The 14,558-nt window shown below is 41.0% G+C and overlaps 1 protein-coding gene across 2 annotated transcripts in view; it reads left to right on the forward strand.

Moving 5' to 3' along the window:
* Nucleotides 1-14,558, forward strand: part of NRG4 (neuregulin 4) — a 227,521-nt gene that overhangs the window by 131,601 nt on the left and 81,362 nt on the right. For both annotated transcript variants that reach the window (XM_069222109.1, XM_069222108.1), the window contains exon 4: nucleotides 4,662-4,811. In XM_069222109.1, the coding sequence (XP_069078210.1) occupies nucleotides 4,662-4,811 (150 nt within the window). The remainder of the gene's footprint in view (nucleotides 1-4,661; nucleotides 4,812-14,558) is intronic.

Below are 14,558 nucleotides of genomic sequence, written 5' to 3' on the forward strand. Positions count from 1 at the left end.
TTTGAGACTGAAATCAACGCTCCACCTGCACTGCAGCTGGAAAATCGATGCAACGCAGCTGTAGCAATGACGTGCAACACCTGCTAACAGAGGCTGATAATGACACAAACCCCACGCAGCGCGGTTTTGTGATAACATGCGACCAGATTTTCAACGCGACATCGCTGGGCTCGGAAAAACAATGCAAAGCCTGCCTGGACCCGAGGTGCCCCTGTCCAGATTGATGCATCACTCTCTTGCGGGATATGAGAAACGACGCACGCCAAACGGAGGAGGAACGGTGCACGGTCTCACTTGCAAGTGAGAAATTGACGCATCTCTGGCCTTTTCCAACACACACTTGCGGTGTTATTTTGACGCTACCCAGTATTTGTGTACGCTAACAACGTTCTCACTGCTTTCTAAAGGATTTAAGACTTTTATTCTTTGAAAATTCATAACTTGACTTGTATATGTTGGATTTTTGCTGTTTTGGTCTTGTTTTGTTTAGATAAATATTACCTATATTTCTAAACCTATGACGTGTCATTTAGTAGTGTTTTCACTGAGTTACTGTGTGTGTTGGTACAACTACCTTACACATTGCTTCTGAAGTTAAGCCTGCCTGCTTGTGCCAAGCTACCAAGGGGCTGAGCGGGGGTTAACTGAGTGTAATTCTCCTTTACCCTGACTAGAGTGTGGGTCCTTGCTTGGACAGGGGGCAACCTGACTGCCAACCAAATACACCATTTCTAACACTGCCCAGCACATGCCCTAAGTGATGAACCCAGCGGAGTTAAAATATTTATTTTGCCCCCTTTTCAATGTCCTGCATCTGCCCTGAGAAAGCACCCTAGCAGAGTTATAACATTAACTTTGAAAAAAAAATTATTTAAATGTTACTAAAGTTTTATTATACATATAGGAAAATATACATGAAAATTACTCACATTACTGAAATTGAGCTGTGAAAATCTGTGAAATAAGGGAATAAATTAATAATACTTAATTATCTGAATAATTTGGTAAAAATGTGAATGTTTTTGTCCAAACGTTGCAACCTGTCACTTTCCTCACTGAGAGTCACAAAGACATTGGTTCATGAGCAGTGTCGGGGTACCACTGGTCACAAAATGGTGGACATCCCAATATATACATCTTCTAAGGGGAAACTATGTTTGAAACAAAAATATATTTTGGAGTCTGCATTTTAGCATGTTTCATATTGTAACTGAACGTGTATTTATTTTTTATGGTAGAAAATGTATGTTTTTTCACCTTGTCAAATATTACGACAGCCATTTCAGTTGTGGTCAGGCTGTATTCTTACTGTGAAAGCAAAGGAAGACTTTTGTGGAAACGAGAATGTTTCAGATGCATTTGTTAAAGGTATATGTGTATTGTTGTATGTCTATTTCTATAATGTTTAGTGGTAAATCGTTTTTTGGGAAATATAACCGCACTTGTGTATTTTTATTAAATATATGTATTTAAAAAAAATAAAAAACACATTATTTTATTCCAAATTTTAAGTGCTGACATATTGATATGTTTACAGGAAAAATGCATTGTAATGGTATACACGGTAAAGGTATGCATGGTAATAGTAGTTGTAATGCAAGTCTATGACTATGCGTAGTTATGGTATTCGTGGTAAAGACATGCTTGGTTAAGGCATATTCATGGTTTAGACCTCGTTGTTTAGACATGCATGGTAATGGCATTTGTTGTTCCATCTTACAACCGTCCCTTTTGGGGAGGGGCATGACCTTGAGCGTGGTGGAGAGACCCCATTCCTATTTATGACCCCCTGCCCTTTACAATGGTAATATGTAATAGGGTGCGAGTTATAGTTATCTTAAGGCACAAGTTCTAGTTACCAAAGATAACTTTAACTGGTGAATTTTAGTGGTTTTGTACATTTAAAATGTTACGTTATCAATGAAATTCCCACCTAATTATAACATTACTTTAACATTTGTTTTTTTCAGTGAATGTCTAGGGATAGATGGTGTCTAGTTTGCTTTTGCGCCCCCCACTCCTCACAAAACCTCCAAACCTCCTTATCTGCCTTCACCCCTATGTTTTCATTTTTTGTTTATAGGCCTGGTGTCTAGCGGGCTTTATGCCTCCTCGGGGGAGGAAAATTTGAGAAAACCTCCAATCCGCTCCCAGGGAACTGTTGCACCATTTTTGGGTAGGGTGCATGGGCACGTCCATGTTGGGCAGCTCCCACCCCTCTGTTTTCTTTTTTATCCATATCCCTAGTGTCTAGTGGGCTTTCTGCATCCCAGAGGGAGACAGATTGGGACAAACCTCCAGTCTGCCTCCTTGGTGGGTGTTGTAGAACAACTTTTGCATCCTTTTAGGGGTGGGGACATGACCATGCCCATGGTAGGCAGCCCCCACACCATGCTGTTTTTTTAAAATATCTATGCCCTAGTGTCTAGTGAGCTCTCTTCCCCTCCTTTCGAGGAGCAGATTGGGGTAATTGGCCCCATCCACAAGCCCAGAGAGGGGGCATAAAGCCTAAAACATTGGAAGGGTTTTGAGGGAAGCACAAGTCCTTGTCCAAGGGGCCACTGCCCCTGCCAAAAATCCCTGGTGTCTAGTGGGTGGATCACTGCTTGGGAATCACTCTCCTGTAGCAATCCCCAAAAAGAGTTCCACTGGGTATTGATACCATTGGAAAGGGGAGGTTCTCCCCTTTCCCTTGATACCTTCCTCAAGTCAGTCACATATGCCCCCAAGTAATGATGCTGGGAAAGTAAAATGACCGCATTGGTTGTCATTGTTCTAAAAAAACAAACCGATTTGGGCTGCTGGGGAAGCTCATCCCCAGCAGCCCGAGCTCAGAATAAAAAAAAGTGCCTCCCCGTGGTGGGCTGACAGCTGATGCTCAGACTAAAGAGCTTCATACTATGAACTTTATTGACTAGACTTTTTCACTTCACTTGACTCTTATGTAGTAGTGAGGTATTGCTAGTGTTGGGGAAGTGAAGACATTTGATCAGGAATTAAATGCATAACTTTATTGTATAATCACCATGTTTGAAGATAATGGACTGTGTAAATTTAGAATTATTGAAATCACAGATTTAACTCCCAATCTGCAGACTTTAGTGATCATTTGCATAGCCATATATGGACCACTGAAATCTGGGTATTTGCATCACCTGTTGAATCTGACATAGTTATTGCAGCTGTTACAGTTTATATGATGCAGAGCATGCAATGAAAACCACATTGTATCAGGATTCACCTGCACTAGCTGCTCGTTCCAATTACAAACAGAGCTCCATAGTGAAGAGCTTGTTTTGTGAGATGCCTCTTCAATGTTAGCCAGCCAGTAGCCAAATGGTTTTTCCTCCTTGTTTTCATATCATTTTCTACTCCATTTGAGGTCTAGAAGATAAGGGAACAGAAACTGGGCAATGCAAGAAAAGAACAAGAGTGAGAACAAAGTTCAACATATGTGCTGAAGTTGGAATGCCTCTATTACTTTTTCAAAGTAGTGCATAGTCGTACTTCTTCAGTCAGCTGAAAAGAGTTGTTAAATGTTCTTCAGTACCTAAAGATGGTGTTGCTAATGTATTGTAAGGATTAAGGGCCTGATTTAGAGTTTGACAGACTGATTACATTATGACAAAAATGACAGATATCCCATGCAACTTATTAAAAGTGCCACAGGATATCATGCACTTGTAAGGCGGACATATATCCATCTTGTTTTTGATGAAGTAACCTGCCCCGTAAACTCTAACTCAGTCCATCACTGCCTTCTGTAACAGTCTTACACTCCTGCTTAATTAATTCTACCCAAGACAATGGTGGATATATGACCTCTTATTTGATATGCATCACCTGCAGTAGTGTATGGCCGAAAGCTGTTTCGATTTTATGGTTTCTGTTGTACCTCACAAGTTCCTGGCCAACCTGAGATATATTTGAACAGTGAGCATGCTTTTTCTTTTCTGCAGGCATTCATGTTAGCTTTTGTTATTCTGACATTGTCTCTTGTGTTAATGTGATCTTCCAGTGAAGGTGAAGCACTTGAGAAATTCAAGTGTCTATTATCCTGTTAAACATTAGTTCTGGCTGGCTTCACCAAGGGGGTGCAGGAGTGCGTCACAGCACAATCTGACCTGAATGTCACAGATTAAGTAGTCTTTTTTTTTATAGTAGTCAAGACATTTTTTAACTAGTTAGTTTGGCCATTGAAGAGAGACTCATTACCCATGTTTACTTGTTCTAAAGATCTGAAAGTTGAGAACATGTATGTTTATTTTGGGAGAACATCTGAGGCAGTGTGTGGGATTTGTATACGGCGGACATAGCCAAATGGCAATGGTTTGCTGTGTAGGCTTGAAGGCAGACACAATCAGAAAGTTAATCTAGGCAGGTGGTGATGGATTCAGAGAGGGGAGGTGGATTACCTACTGTATGTCATTGTAGTGTCCTCCAAAGAGAGTAGGACTTAAGCTCATTCCCAAATCAATGAATGGAAAGGGCAGTCTTGATGGGTAGGGGGATATCATTCAAGATTCTAGTTCTGTGGATGGAACATAATAGTGTACTAATACTTCATTCAGAGTTTCAAACAGCTGTTACAGGGATTAATCTGCATTCCCTTAGTGTTGTTTTGAATATAATTTGTGGTCTCTCCTACATAATTCCCATAGATGTTCTGACAGCTTTACCGGAGCTCGTTGTCAAGAAATATTTCTACCAAGCAAGAAGACTCAACCTAAAACTTCAACACTTACATATGTCTTGGTGTTGGCCGTTGTCATAGGAGTGCTGTTCATGGCAGTCCTCTACTTCATTTGCAGGTAAATCAGATCTACATTTTTTATTTTGTGATCTATTTCCTTAAGATGTGCCTGTGACTCCAGGGCATAATATGTACATACTTCCCAACAGTATAAACAAATCAGGAGTTCTGAACAATCAGTGGCAAAAAATTAATGATGGAGGCTCGTGTCAACCAGCAAGTAATATTATACAGTTCTTACTAAGATAATAGGGTTACGTATGAGGACAGCAGGACTTCAGATTGTGGGCCACATCATCTGAAACTGCCAGCCCAATTCCTGGCTAGTTCACAGTGTCTCACCTGAACCCCTAACCCTTTTGGGGAAAAGGAGATTGTGGCAACCTTACTATGACAATCTGACTCTCCTGGGAAGTTATGGAAACAGAGCTCACCTTTTTGTTGTGTGTCGCCTGGGGTATGCTTGAGTGAGTATGTTTTCAATACATTTATTGAAAAATCATAATCTTGTATAAAAAAAACTGAGCTGTGATACTTAGGCAGATGAAACAAAGCAAAGTAACCAGCATAATGAGCAGAGTAAAGATAATGAACAGCCCAACCATGGTGAATAATCCCCAGAGGTTCTAGAGGTTCCCACTTAACCCTAAAGCTATACTGAAAGCATAGCGGGTGTACCCTTCTGCCTTGCCCGATATAATGGATTAGCTTCATTCCTGTAGCTGTAGAACAACGTTAGGGGTCAGCCTGTAAGGTGGACGGCAATCCTCTCTGTAAGCTGGTAGACTAGCCCCAGCAAAGCTGCATGTTGAACACAGTATTTGTTCAAGGGTGGTCACAGCTGGAATGCCTGTCTGCCCCTACTGGGTCAGTGCATCATTTATATAACAGAACCACACTGTTAGAAGCACAACTCTGATGTCCTGTTTATGTCTAGATGTTCGAAGCTGTTTCTTGAGCGGGCCACATAAGCACTAAGATATTGTGTACTGTGGTCCTAGCCTTGAACAGAATGTACTAATTACACGTTGAGAAAAGGCTAAATAAAACAAGCAACTTGTACAATATATTGGTAGAATAATGTCATACAAGCAAAATGTGTAAAATGTCACAGGTAAAGCGATGCAGCTAAAACGGATAAAGATAGTAGGGAGCTACCCTAACAGCCTGGCTGATTTTACAGTCTTAGATGTGTCATATATTTTATAGTAGATAGTGCTTTTTCTAGTCCTCATTGCCTTGTGGATATGTTTATGTGCATCACATGTAGAGCATGCATGGAAATGGTCCAGAATACCTGCAGAAGCTTGTCTCTCCACTTAATCCCTGGTCATTCCCTGAGATTGGGAATCTCCAAGCGAATTATCCAACTAGATTTCAATGGCAAGAATTGGTCAGAAGATCCACAACAACTCTTACTCAACTCTGAGTCTCTTTAGGGAAATCAACACACTTTGTCATTCTGAGCTGTAACCCAACCATGCTTTCATTAATGGAATTTATGTTCTTGATCAGTGCTGCCTTACTGTATATATGATAAATGGCTAGAAGGTGACATGTTGAAGCTTTCCAAAACCTATACATAAACACAGATGATTCACTTGATTTGTATGCCTTCTGATATAACAAACTCTATGTTGGCATCCATTAAATATAATTTTGGAATAAAATGTTGCCTGTCTATTCCAGTTAGGCCTTAACTGTGCAAAAAAGAATCCTGGATAACTTCCCAAGTTCTATTTATCTTATTGGAATCTTCATCAGTACATGGGGACTAAATATCTCTCTCTCTAAGGTAACTATAACTCGCACCCCCACCATGTACAGTTGTTTTGTCAAACATTTCACTGCAAATATTACATTAATATTATCAGTGATGTTATCAAAGATGTCACGAATGCCATAATTTGTGAGGTAATTAGCAGTGCATGGCGAGGGCGCAAATTAAAGTTACCTTTGGCCACGCCTTATAGTTACTTGAGATAAGTAACTATTACAGGTACATTTCTATGGTTTTGTATGTTTAAAATGTGAGTTATAACGTCCCTGTAACCTTTGTTTTATTCAGTGAATTTCTGTTTTTTTTAACGTAAAGTAATTTTCATTACTATAAATTAATCCAACCACTGCCATGCATGGGCTTTGGCCTGCGTCCAACCCCCTTTAACTCCTCAACTTTGCCTGTGGTCCCCCTCCCCAGGACTATCTGGGCCACAGGGACCTCATACCCCCGGGGTATAGCCATGTCACATTTACAAAATTACTTTTCCAAGTCAAAGATTATAACTGTAGGTAGAGGAGAAAATAAGTTAATTACGTTTAAGTAATGGTGCAATTGAGGATGCCTAGTTAAATGATTTGTGGATCATATTACAAGGGTTAAGTATATTAGGAAAACACCCCAAAATGTATTCCAATCTTATTTTTACTCTAGCTTTTTATCGTAGCATAGGTGCTTACTTAAATGATGCTGCAGTTAAAGTTTAATATGCGAAACTGGTAATAAATGTGACATATTGGCCCAAAATCTGGGCCTTCAATGTAAGCAGTCATATTAAGATAACACAAAATACTTTTTTGTAAGAGTTTGTGACAGCTCCAATCTAGTACAAGTAACATAATGTCAGTATTAATCTTATATAATAATTGTAGAGTGAACTAAAAGCTAACAGTGGTTGAAGTGATGTCTCAAATGGGGAAATACATGACAATTCCGTAGTTTATGCAGTTACAAAAACTGCTCTGGACAGTATGAGCCTTGTCTTTCAAAATCACCCCTGTATACCTGGTAGTAAAACTATTAATATGGAGCCTATATATAAGAAAGTGGTGCATCAACTATGATGCATCACTTTTCTTGTGCTCCCTAACATCACTATTATAGCGCTGTATTTACAACACACTAGGGCTCACGTTAGCGCAATAGCATCAAAATTGTTGACGCTATTGTGACGCATTGGTCAACTAGCGCCAACAATTATGGTGCTAGTCCAGCAATGCGTGGGGAGGCCCTTTGAAACAATGACGGGAAAAATGACGTAGTGAAATCTTGTAAATTTCACTGTGCCATTTGTCTGGGCCTTCTAACAGGGGAACGCCCCCCTTGCATACATTATACCTGCCAGAGGCATAATGTGGCACAAGGGGTTACAAAGTGGCGCAATGCCCGCATTGCGCCACTTTGTAAATCTGGCACGGATAAAAAGGCCTCCTTGACGCCGAATTAGCGTAACAAAAATGACGCTAGGGCGCAAGGAGAAGCTAGGGGCTTGTAAATATGCCCCTATGTTTTTTCATTCTTAAAAGCCGTAATCACAAATTTTATGGAACGTGGCATAAAAGAATTTGGCCCACCAGTTGATATTATTTTTTATTATCATTGCTGGAAGGTTGTCTGGGCCCGCAGCTTTGGTTAGTTTAAGCGCTGCCATTGTTTCTTTTATATTTTGCAGGGTAAAAGCTGATCTTACATCCATACCTATCTTCATATTAACTCCACGCTCTCTCTCTGCATCCATTCCTATATATACATTACTCAGATGTTTATTCCAGTCATCTTCAACAACCAAACACCGCATAGTTCCTGTAGCTTTTCCCTCCCTCACCAACTGCCAAAATCCCCTAATGTTTTGTGTTCTTATCACATCTACCATTACCTCCCAATTCCTATTAATATATTCCCATTTCCTCTGCCGTAAGATGGTTTTATAACCGTGCTTTGCTAGGCGGAGCTTCTGTTCTACTTCAGTAGTGCGTCTTTTCCTAAGTTCCCTTTCCAATTTCTGCACATTCCGCTTCTGGCTCCTACACGCCTGGTTATACCAGGTATTTTTATTGGCCCTGCATACTTCTCCCTTCGTCTTTTTCTCCTGCGTTGTTTTTAACTTTACTTTTAGACAGTCAACTATTAACTCAATTCCCCTCTTGTATCCCTTAAAAACATAATTTGGTTCTTCCTCCATTCTGATATCTCTATAATTTACTGTCAATTCATTAAGCACTTTTAAACTGCTTTCTGTAATTCAGGTAGTTATCCTATGTGGATACTCTACCTGCAGTGTCAGCACTTTTTCTCTTTCTCTTTTGGCGTTATTTAATGGCCCAATTATTAGCTGTAGGGGCCAATGATTGATGCCCTATAGGTGCTCAATTCCGAAGTCTAATACTTCTCCAAAATGCCACGGGTTTATGAAGGCATAATCAATAGGGCATGCCTGATTGCCTATTTGAAAGGTTTGCTTTGCTGGGCGATCCGTATCCATACGTCCATTCATGAAGAACAGACCTAGGGATCCTAAGGTTCTTACTAGAGACAGGTCCCGGTTGGTACATTCTGCATTTGGGAAAATACTATGAGGAAGCTGTGCAGCTGTTAGCAGTCCTTATACAATTTGTCACTACTATTGGGGTCAAGTTTATGATTAAAATCTCCCAGCATTAAGATCAAGTGTTCCGCTTTACCTGTACATATCGCTTCCAGATCTTCTTCAAACAAACCCCACTGAATATCATAATCATGTGTCATCCCTGGTTGTATATATACATTAATTATTATGAGCTGTCTAGATCCTCCAATATTATTGTAAAGGTCTAGTTGTCTCGCCAGTACCCAACGACATTTAGTTTTTACCTCTGTGAGTCTGTTCTTTATTCTAGATGAGGTCAGAGTAATTAGGCCCCCGGACGGACGGACGGCCTGAACCTTGCCGAGTTGCAACCCTAAAGAGCCTCATAAAACCATCTACTGGTTCAGGTTCTTCACACAACCAGGTTTCCTGGAAACACATTATATCACACTTTTCCAGCCTTCCTTTAAATAGATCTTGTTTTAAGTGTTTTTATAGCCACCTACGTTCCAGGAAAAAACCTGATGCATTCACAAAATTGGGCCCAAGTAATCTTAGATATGTGTGGTTCACTTTCAAAGAAGATCCCTATAAGAAATGGCTTGCGCCAAGGATGTGTTCTGGCCCCATTATTATTTGCTATATTTCTGTCAGGAGGCTAAAGGCCTGTGCCCAAAAATGGATGGGGTTTATATCTCCTGCCTACTATACGCAGATGAACATGTGGCTATGACAGACCTAGGGCTACAAAGAAAATTAGATGTTTTTAATTTTTTATGTCAAAGGAAAAAATTGGTAGGAAATATGGATAAAACGGAAATAATGGCAATAGGAAAAAAGAAGAGTGTATTTCCCTACTTTTTTGGCAGGAGAAAAAGTAGAAAAGGTTAAAAAATATAAATATTTAGGCATATGATTTGACTCTGAATTAAGATGGAAAGAACATATTGAAGCTCCAAAGAACAGAGCTTTAACATCGGTATGGGGTTAAAACACTTAAGCAGGAAATGTGGGGGGCTGTCCCTCCGTCCTGTTGTGTCTGCTTTTAATGCTATGGTACACCCTCAATTCCAATTTGGGGTAGAAGTCCTAATACTTTCTGGGAAGTTAAGTTGAGAGGCAGAAAAACGTAAATGTGAAAAACGCATGCTATCACTGCCTCCCTCAAGTATGATACAAGCTATAAGGGCAGAATGCCAAATGACAGCATGGAGTTACCAAGGAATGCAAGCTGTGTTTAAATTTTGGTTGAGCCTGAGAGATAAGGGAATTTCTAAGATCGCAAGACTGGGTAAAACAGAAATAAAGACAAGTGAGTTATGCTGGGCATCACAAGTGAGAGGAGGGTTAGGAAAGATTTGTGTCCTCTTTGTCTTAACCGTAAACCAGTGGCGCAGAGAACAAATCCCTAAGCAGGAGTTGGGTACATTGGCAAGTAAAAGAGCAAGAGAGTACCTGGAGAGAAAAATTTCCACCCAGTTTGTGGTAGGTGGGTGGAGGAATGCCGAAAATTTCTCTTATATAATGGCCCGACCCAACCCAAGGCTAAGAGATTCAGGGGCATATTTATACTCTGTTTGCGCCGGAATTGCGTAGTTTTTTTTTACGCAATTTTGACGCAAAACTAACTCCATATTTATACTTTGGCGTTAGACGCGTTTAGCGCCAAAGTCCATGGAGTTTGCGTAATTTTTTAGCGTGGACACCTACTTTGCGTTAATGATATGCAAGGTAGGCGTTCCCGTCTAAAAAATTGACTCCGAGGCATGTGCGCCGTATTTACACTCCCGGGCAAAATTCACGCCCGGGAGTGGGCGGGTCAAAAAAAATGACGTACGGCCGCTTTTGCGCCGTTTTTTAGCGCCTGGAAAAGGCAGGCGTTAAGGGACCTGTGGGCTCTGAAGGAGCCCAGAGTTGCCCTCCCATGCCCCCAGGGACACCCCCTGTCACCCTTGCCCACCCCAGGAGGACATGGGGGGGCCTGATTTGTGCCCCCCTACATGCCACTATGCCCAATGACCATGCCCAGGGGACAGAAGTCCCCTGGGCATGGCCAATGGGCAAGGGGGCATGACTCCTGTCTTTGCTAAGACAGGAGTCATTTCTATGGGGTTTGGGAGTCTAAACAAATTGCGCAAATCGGGTTGAGGCGAAAAATTTGCCTCAGCCTGACTTGCCCCATTTTTTTGACGCCCAAGCTCCATATCCCGCTACGCCGGCGCTGCCTGGTGTACGTCATTTTTTTCCACGCACACCAGGCAGCGCCAGCGGCTAACGCCGGCTAACGTCATTGATTAAATACGGTGCCCGCATGGTGCTTCAGAATGGCGTTAGCCGGCGCTAATTTTTTTGACGCAAAACTGCGTTAGCGCAGTTTTGCGTCAAAAAGTATAAATATGGCCCTCAGTGTTTCAGTTCAGAGTCCGGTTAAACTCCGGAGAGACGGACCCCAAAGTAAAAGCCATACTTAAGGATGATCGGGCCTATGTACATGTGGCCTACAACAAAAATGTATTGCCCAACATATTTTATTGGATTGTCTTTTGTTTTTAGAAGTGCATAAGAAGTTTTTAAAACCAATTTTTTAATATTATAAATCGGGATCAAGCGCTTAAGTTACTAGTAGATATGAGATTTTTTAATGTAACTTGTGCGCTAGGCCGATTTTTAATTTAAATACGAGGGGTTTTAGCTGGGTTTGCAGGGTCCCCACAAAATGTAAGGATGCAGTATGTGAAGCTTTGTACAAGAGATGGCATTTTCTTAGATGAATGAAGAGTTTACAAATTGACAGCTTTTAAAGTTATATTGAATGATTGTAATATAGGACATTTGTCTTGTTATAATATGTAGGTTTAAAGCAAAAGCACCACCACTTTATCTAGATTTGTGCCATATGTAAATTATAAGAACTCTTGTTTTATTAGAAATATAATCTGGTTAAGCGGGTATGCACAACACACTTTGTAACATTAGTAGGAAAATGAAACTCGTATTTGGGGTTAAGAAATATACAGATCCACATTAGGAGGGAATTGTAAATATGAAATGTTATGAATTAAGAACATTGTGTGGGAATACACCATGTAACAGATTAATTCTATGAACCATTGTATAGTTTATCCATGTTTTATACTTTTAAGGTTTTAAGCCAAATAAAGAATTTAGGGCCAGATGTAGGAAAAAATCAAATTGCGACTTGCAATTTGCGAGTCTGTGCGACTCGCAAATTGCAAGTCGCAATTTGACATGCAGAAAGGTGTCTCAGACACCTTCTGCAACTCGCAATGGGGTCGCAAAGACCCACCTCTTAAATATTTATGAGGTGGGTCGCAGTTTGCGACCCCATTGCGAGTATAGGCACTCGCTAACATGGAGGCCTGCTGACGTCAGCAGGCCTCCATGTTAGCGACCTGCCTTTTAAATAAAGGTTTTTTTTTTTTTTGAAGTGCAGCAAGTTTTCCTCACAGGAAAACGAGCTGCATTTCAAAAAATTCCGAAACCTTTTGTTTCGGAATTTTCAGGGCAGGGAGTGGTCCCTTGGACCACTCCCTGCCCTGAAAAAATAATATGGGGTCCATTCACAAAGGGGAAGGGGTCCCATGGGGACCCCTTCCCGTTTGCGAATGGGTTACCATCCACTTCAAGTGGTCGCAAATGGAATTGCATACCATTGCGAATTGCAAATAGGAAGGGAACACCCCTTCCTATTTGCGATTCGGAAATGCATTTTGCGAGTCGGTCCCGACTCGCAAAATGCATTTCTGCATAGGAATCACGCATTTGCGAGTTGCAAACGGCAAATTTTGCCGTTTGCGACTCGCAAAGTGCTTCCTACATCTGGCCCTTAAAAAACAATTCTTAAAAGCCATGAAGTTAAGATAGCCTTACCATGCTTTTCTGTTATGAATTCATTCCTATACTATCTACCATTGAAAGTTGTAGAAGTGAGACAATTGTATCTGGACAAACTCTCTAATCCAAATTTAGAACAATAGAGTAGTGTCAACAAGAGCAATGTTAAATAAACAACCACTTGTTAATTGTCCAGGCAGAGGCCAATACATTTTTTTTATATATTCTTTGGTGTAGAAGAGCGTGAAGATCTATTTCACCTTCTGTTATTTGCTCCTCGTATTTAGATTTACACAGATAATTTATCATACTTTTAATAAAGGAGACAGGGATTAAATCTTGTCAGGCTGCATTACATGATCTACTAAACCCTAAAGACATTTAGCAGTCTTTGCAAAACTAAGTAAAATTAGCATTCCATTTCAGGAGTGAGCAAGTAGAAAGGTGTAATTTGCTTTTCCCTTAACATCAACTAATGTTATGTGAATTTATGAAATGTGTTTTCCTCAGTGGCACAATCGTAGTGATGAATTTTTAAAAATATAGTTGTGAGTTTTGGTTGATTAATGATGTCATGTCTGGAATGTTTTAATGGCTAAGTGGGGGACAGTACAGAAGGCTCACACAGTTTATGTGATTTAGGTTAAGGGTCCCAAGAACAGTTTTCTATTGTGATCTTTTGGTGTAAAATACAAGTGTAATGTATAAGTGTGTTTATAAGACTATTCACTAAAGCTAGTGCACTAGTACCTATGAACTATCCATAACATTTTAGATCAGCCTAAAAATTTAGAGTTTAAGGCCCATATTTATACTCCCTTTGTGCCGGATTAGTGTCATTTTTTTTTTAACGCTAATCCGGCGCAAACTTAACACCATATTTATATTTTGACGATAGACCCGTCTAGCGTCAAAGTATCAGAGTGTGCGTCATTTTCTGGATGTGTGAAACCACCTTGCATCAATGAGATGCAAGGTAGGCGTTCCCGTCCCAAAAAATTACTCAAACACCCGTGCGCCATATTTATCCAACCGGGCAAAAATGACGCATGGATGGGAGGCGGAGCCAGAAAATTACGCAAATCCCGATTTGCGTCAAATTTTAACGCCTGGATCAGGGTCGGCGTTTAAATGGGGCAAACACACCACTACTTAAGGAAAACTCACACAAGCAACATCATTGCTCAAGAAGGACGACATGGAGGTGCTACTCATGCAGCATGCCAGAAGACGCAGAGCACAGGACCAACAGCAGCAGCTACCACCGCACCAACGTGGACCCCAAAGGCAACACAGAGGGCAGGAGAGGCTGTTCAGGACCAGGACAACCCTCCTGGGCCTCAGGGAACATGATATCATCCAGAGGTACAGACTCAACTGGCAAGCCATACAGCACCTGCTGTGCCAAATTGAGCCACAGTTAGCAGCCAGTTTGCAGACACCCCACATTATTCCACCAGAGACCAAGCTGCTAGCTGTCCTGTACATGTTGGCAAGTGGCTCATTTCAAACTACTGGTGCCCTTGTTGCCAGGGTCTCACAGCCCTCATTCTCTGCCTTCCTTCCAAAGGTACTTGATCCCATCATCTCCCTCACACCCACTA

This window comes from Pleurodeles waltl, chromosome 3_1, assembly GCF_031143425.1.
Source record: "Pleurodeles waltl isolate 20211129_DDA chromosome 3_1, aPleWal1.hap1.20221129, whole genome shotgun sequence".
In the NCBI taxonomy this organism is placed as follows: Eukaryota; Metazoa; Chordata; class Amphibia; order Caudata; family Salamandridae; genus Pleurodeles; species Pleurodeles waltl.